The sequence below is a fragment of the Dendroctonus ponderosae genome, unplaced genomic scaffold (assembly GCF_020466585.1).
Source record: "Dendroctonus ponderosae isolate FM_Combo_2020 unplaced genomic scaffold, Dpon_F_20191213v2 Dpon_F_20191213_1, whole genome shotgun sequence".
Taxonomy (NCBI): Eukaryota; Metazoa; Arthropoda; class Insecta; order Coleoptera; family Curculionidae; genus Dendroctonus; species Dendroctonus ponderosae.
The window spans coordinates 63,632,863-63,639,454 of record NW_026017110.1 but is presented as its reverse complement, the minus strand read 5'-3'; the positions used below and the strand labels follow the sequence as shown (position 1 = coordinate 63,639,454).

At 36.1% G+C, this 6,592-nt stretch overlaps 1 protein-coding gene across 1 annotated transcript; it reads left to right on the top strand.

Annotated features, from left to right (window-relative positions):
• Positions 1-767: 767 nt before the first annotated feature.
• LOC125505833 (semaphorin-5B-like) lies at positions 768-4,075 on the top strand. Its single transcript, XM_048670529.1, has 4 exons — positions 768-907; positions 2,436-2,535; positions 2,592-2,799; positions 2,857-4,075. Exons 1-4 carry the CDS (start codon positions 805-807, stop codon positions 4,042-4,044), a joined length of 1,599 nt encoding a protein of 532 aa, XP_048526486.1. The 5' UTR covers positions 768-804; the 3' UTR covers positions 4,045-4,075.
• The last annotated feature ends 2,517 nt before the right edge of the window (positions 4,076-6,592 follow it).

Here is a 6,592-nt window from a genome sequence, read left to right as displayed (position 1 = left end):
TTTCGCGATCTTCAACCGAGGATTTCTTCCTTATTATTGACCCAAACACTTTATAACTGCATATTTTTGACCTTCTTACGTCGAAAGGAATCGATTGAGCTCAAAAAACACTCATGTAAAATTTCGATTTTTTGCCGAAATTTTTCTAAGGGTGGAGGTCGATTTTTTGAAAAAATTAAAATTTTATCAAGATGTCTTAAATTTTACATCATTTTCAGCTCACGGACGCGAGGAATGCATCGAACTAATTGAAAAACATGCTAGAGGTTTCAAATCCGAAATAATAGACATTTTCGGCACATTTTAAGCGATTTTTCAGAGTTCACGATCTTTAGCCGACGATTTCTTCCTTATTATTGACCTAAACACTTTATAAATGCATATTTTTGACCTTCTTACGTCGCAAGGAATCGATTGAGCTCAAAAAACAGGCATGTAAAATTTTTATTTTTGGCCGTAATTTTTCCAAGGGTGGAGGTCGATTTTTTGAAAAAAATGAAAATTCCTCAAATATCATTGTCATCAATTTCAAATATCTACCCGATTGCTGAAAATGGTTTATTTCTTTACATTTTAATGTATGGAAATAGAAGAAAGAAAACGATAATAGAATTTCACTCATAAGCGGTTAGGAATAGCCGACATAAAATCTCGGAAACAAGCTCATTCAATACTATTAAGAAAATATTTTCATTAAAGAAAAATATTTAATTAAGCATTATTCAATCAGCAACCAGCTGGCAGAACATATAAATGAAATTCTTTTGGATAATATGTTGTTTTTGTTGCAGAAAGCACCTTAAGATGAACTTCAGGGAACTGCTGCCCATTTACATTTCGTTCTCCTCTTGGGTTTGCTTAGCTGTAGCTTTGACGAAACCTGACTTTCGTTATATATCACGGAAAGGTTAGTGTTCAAATTAAGCGATCAATAAATGCTTCAAGTGTACAGGGCGATTCACGTAGACCGTGCATTAGCAGTTTTCTAACTTGCAGATGTTTTAGAAACTTCAAACAAAACAAGTCGTGCCGAAGCCATGTAAAATACATTTAGCCCCTAGCGATACAGGGGGTACCAAAACGCATCACTGGAACAACTGGAACAAAAAAGTTTGTTGGTGCCAGTTAAAAAAGCTGATTTTTTTACATCGGAATCATAAAAAGTGTGCATTGAAAAAGCGGTCAATGAAATCAGTTTCGATACTTATTATGGATAAACTGCTGATTGAAGACGAACCAAATTTTCCTTTCTTCTTCTAAAAACGGAAAACTTCTAATGCACGGTCTACGTAAATCACCCTGTATAGGCACGTGCTGCAAATCAAATGGAAAAACTCATATATCCTTCTTATGTCGTAAAGCATTCTAAGCTGATATGCCGAGGCTAAGAAGCTTTTCGGAAACGATATCCAAGAAACTCTCATCACAGCAAATGTTATCAAGAGATTTAGTGGATCCACTAGATATATAAATGTACCTACTTGACCTTTTTGTGCTACCCTATCAATCTACCATGTGTATATACAAGTTGACATTTTAACAGGCATTTATTAGCGAATCCAGGATCTTGATCTGGGAGGGGCAGAGGTCATAAAAAAAGTTACATCGTTTTGTCGACGTATCGTAAAATCCAAGTTATTCTGAATTGAATTAACGTGTTTTTGAAATATTTAGTTTATTAATTTACAGAGGTGATCGTGTCGTTCGAGAAGCCACTGCAACTTAAGCAGTTTGAGCAAAAAAAAACTCCTGGATTATCCATAAATTAAGCCAAAAAACACTCACAAAGTTTGAGGCAAATTATCGTTTTCAGGCTAAATTTCAAGCAAGCGGTGTTAGTAAACTGCGCAAAACGATTTAAGTTAATAAACATTGTTTCTTTGGGTACCTAGCATGTATTCATTCCATTTGAGTCGGTTTAGATTATGACCTACATAATCTAAACCGACCCAAATGGAAACACTTCAAATTAAGCAGTTTCATAAAAAAAATCCTGGATGGTCCGTAAATTAAGCCAAAAAACACTTTTCTGAAACACACTGAAGACCTACTTCAGCAGCAAATACCATCGGACTCATTTTCTTGCATAAATCCTTGGTTTAGGAAAAGTGTTTTTTGGCTTAATTTACGGACCATCCAGGATTTTTTTTATGAAACTGCTTAATTTGAAGTGTTCTTTAAAGAAAAACTAAAAATTCGGAGGGACTCAAACGACACTATCACCTTTTTGAGTGATACAATTTTTTAGTCGTTAGAATTAAATAGAAAGTTGGGGGGTTTGCCACTGCTCTAAAGCAGATATGAATGTGCAGGTATGTTTCTGATAATGCTAACACTAATATGGGCATTACTTTAAGCGCATATTTCTGTTGGTCAACGCTGCGGTTGTATTTGATGCTAAATAGTGTACTGAATTTACTACTTATTAATTCCAGATTTGCAACAGTCCATAAAAAGCTTCTCTTTGGAGGGGATGGACCAGTACTCTCAAATAATGTTCGACGTTGCTCGAGATCAAATTATTATTGGAGCCAGGTAATATATTAACTAAAATTTTTAACGGAAAATATTTTAAAGTCGATTATTTTCAGGGACACGTTGTACAAAATGCACTTATCAAAGGTGGAGTTGTTGGAAGCTGTGAAATGGGAAGCGACCCGTGAAAAGCAACTGTCGTGCATATATAAAGGGCAGGATGAAGGCACTTGCCATAACTTCATCAAGATTCTCTTGACAAATGGCCACGAAATATTCGCATGCGGAACCAATGCCTTTTCCCCAATATGCTCTTGGAGAAATGTAAGCAAACAACCGAGAAAAAAAGCAATTTTACCCAATTTTTTAAATTTATTTCAGATTGAGGACTTATCCAACGTTACACAACTGTTAGATGGAGTGGCGAAATGTCCGTACAACCCTGCAGCCAGCGTAACCGGAATTCTATCCCAGAGCTCCGAATACTTTTTCGGCGGCACTACAGATTTCTCCAGTTCGGACTCTTTGATTTCAAAGAATATCAATGGGGTCCCGTTGTTAAGGACTAAGCAGTACAATAGTTTCTGGTTAAATGATCCTGAGTTCGTTGGATCATTTGAAACCACCCAGTTTGTGTACTTTCTGTTCAGAGAAACTGCTGTTGAGTATTTAAACTGCGGCAAAATCGTCTACTCGAGAATAGCTCGCGTTTGCAAGAACGATCAAGGTGGTCATACGATGTTGCGGGACAACTGGACCACTTTCATCAAAGCCAGACTCAATTGTTCTGTTAGTGGAGACTATCCATTTTATTACAATGAAATACAAAGTGCACAGTATATTCCTGGAGAAAATGTGGTTTATGCGGCATTTACGACTCCTGCCAATAGCATTGCAGGAAGTGCTGTTTGTGCATTCAACATGACGGCGATAGACGAAGCATTTAATGGACCTTTCAAGCATCAACATGATATGGACAGTGCTTGGACGAGTCATGATGTACCTCATAGGGAACATTTGGAATGCAAGCCTTTCCGGCACAGCAGCCTGTTAGAAACTTCCAGATTTCAGCTTATGGACAATGCAGTTCAGGCAACCACTTTAGACCCTTTACATATTGCTAATTTGGAAAGGTTTACTCATATTGCCATTGACGTGGTGCATCCTCATATACATGTTATTTACGTGGCGACTGAAGAGGGGTCCATAAAGAAGCTAACTGCAATTCCGCATATGAAAATGGCTTGTGTGGTTGAGATCTGGCAAGTAACTTCGAACCACAGACATTCCATAAACAACATGCAGTTTCTTAAAAAAACCAATTCTATTTACGCCACAATCGAAGAGAGTTTGATAAGCATTCAAGCTGATCACTGCAGAAGGCATTCCTCTAAGGAAAGTTGTTTGAATGCCATGGATCCTTACTGTGGTTGGAATGAATTGGTGGATGGGTGCACGACAGTTCCAGAGGGCGATTCGCATCATAAGTACTGGAAACAGCTCAGTTTGTCATGTCCCGTCCTGGATACTCCCATTAACGGAGGTAAGCATATTTCGCATTTGATTTAAATTCTATATACTTTCCTGACTGTGTTTCCAGTCATTTATTGTCTCTATTTATCAATTAAAATATGTTTCGGTGTATTTTTCCACCATCATCAGTTTGTATGTGTAGCGTTGTTGCTGCTTTAAGCCTTGGCATACATTTAGCTACTACACTACGAATCAAAATTAATTCCTGGGTTTCAGTCATTTATTGTCTCTATTTATCAATTAAAATACGTTTCGGTGTATTTTTCCACCATCATCAGTTTTTATGTGTAGCGTTGTTGCACACACGCTACACATAAAAACTGATGATGGTGGAAAAATACACCGAAACGTATTTTAATTGATAAATAGAGACAATAAATGACTGAAACCCAGGAATTAAGTCGGTTTAGATTATGACCTACATAATCTAAACCGACCCAAATGGAAACACTTCAAATTAAGCAGTTTCATAAAAAAAATCCTGGATGGTCCGTAAATTAAGCCAAAAAACACTTTTCTGAAACACACTGAAGAAAAATGAAAATGTTCTCAAAATGTCTTAAATTTTACATCATTTTCAGCTCAGGGACGCGAGGAATGCATCTAACTCATTGAAAAACATGCTAGAGGTTTCAAATCGGAAATAATAGACATTTTCGGCACATTTTAAGCGTTTTTGAGCTTTCGCGATCTTCAACCGACGATTTATTCCTTATTATTGACCCAAACACTTTATAACTGCATATTTTTGACCTTCTTACGTCGAAAGGAATCGATTGAGCTCGAAAAACACGCATGTGAAATTTTGATTTTTTGCCGACATTTTTCATAGGGTGGGGGTCGATTTTTTGAAAAAATTAAAATTTTATAAAGATGTCTTAAATTTTACATCATTTTCAGCTCAGGGACGCGAGGAATGCATCTAACTCATTGAAAAACATGCTATAAGTTTCAGATCCGAAATAATAGACATTTTCGGCACATTTTAAGCGTTTTTGAGCTTTCGCGATCTTCAACCGACGATTTCTTCCTTATTATTGACCATTGACACTTTATAAATGCATATTTTTGACCTTCTTACGTCGAAAGGAATCGATTGAGCTCAAAAAACACACATGTGAAATTTTAATTTTTTGCCGTAATTTTTCCAAGTCGATTTTTTGAAAAAATGAAAATTTTTCAAATATCATTGTCATCAATTTCAAATATCTACTCGATTGGTGACAATTATTTCTTTCTTTACACTTTAATGTAAGGAAATAGAAGAAAGAAAACGATAATAGAATTTCACTCATAAGCGGTTAGGAATAGCCGACATAAAATCTCGGAAACAAGCTCATTCAATACTATTAAGAAAATATTTTCATTAAAGAAAAATATTTAATTAAGCATTATTCAATCAGCAACCAGCTGGCAGAACATATAAATGAAATTCTTTTGGATAATATGTTGTTTTTGTTGCAGAAAGCACCTTAAGATGAACTTCAGGGAACTGCTGCCCATTTACATTTCGTTCTCCTCTTGGGTTTGCTTAGCTGTAGCTTTGACGAAACCTGACTTTCGTTATATATCACGGAAAGGTTAGTGTTCAAATTAAGCGATCAATAAATGCTTCAAGTGTACAGGGCGATTCACGTAGACCGTGCATTAGCAGTTTTCTAACTTGCAGATGTTTTAGAAACTTCAAACAAAACAAGTCGTGCCGAAGCCATGTAAAATACATTTAGCCCCTAGCGATACAGGGGGTACCAAAACGCATCACTGGAACAACTGGAACAAAAAAGTTTGTTGGTGCCAGTTAAAAAAGCTGATTTTTTTACATCGGAATCATAAAAAGTGTGCATTGAAAAAGCGGTCAATGAAATCAGTTTCGATACTTATTATGGATAAACTGCTGATTGAAGACGAACCAAATTTTCCTTTCTTCTTCTAAAAACGGAAAACTTCTAATGCACGGTCTACGTAAATCACCCTGTATAGGCACGTGCTGCAAATCAAATGGAAAAACTCATATATCCTTCTTATGTCGTAAAGCATTCTAAGCTGATATGCCGAGGCTAAGAAGCTTTTCGGAAACGATATCCAAGAAACTCTCATCACAGCAAATGTTATCAAGAGATTTAGTGGATCCACTAGATATATAAATGTACCTACTTGACCTTTTTGTGCTACCCTATCAATCTACCATGTGTATATACAAGTTGACATTTTAACAGGCATTTATTAGCGAATCCAGGATCTTGATCTGGGAGGGGCAGAGGTCATAAAAAAAGTTACATCGTTTTGTCGACGTATCGTAAAATCCAAGTTATTCTGAATTGAATTAACGTGTTTTTGAAATATTTAGTTTATTAATTTACAGAGGTGATCGTGTCGTTCGAGAAGCCACTGCAACTTAAGCAGTTTGAGCAAAAAAAAACTCCTGGATTATCCATAAATTAAGCCAAAAAACACTCACAAAGTTTGAGGCAAATTATCGTTTTCAGGCTAAATTTCAAGCAAGCGGTGTTAGTAAACTGCGCAAAACGATTTAAGTTAATAAACATTGTTTCTTTGGGTACCTAGCATGTATTCATTCCATTTG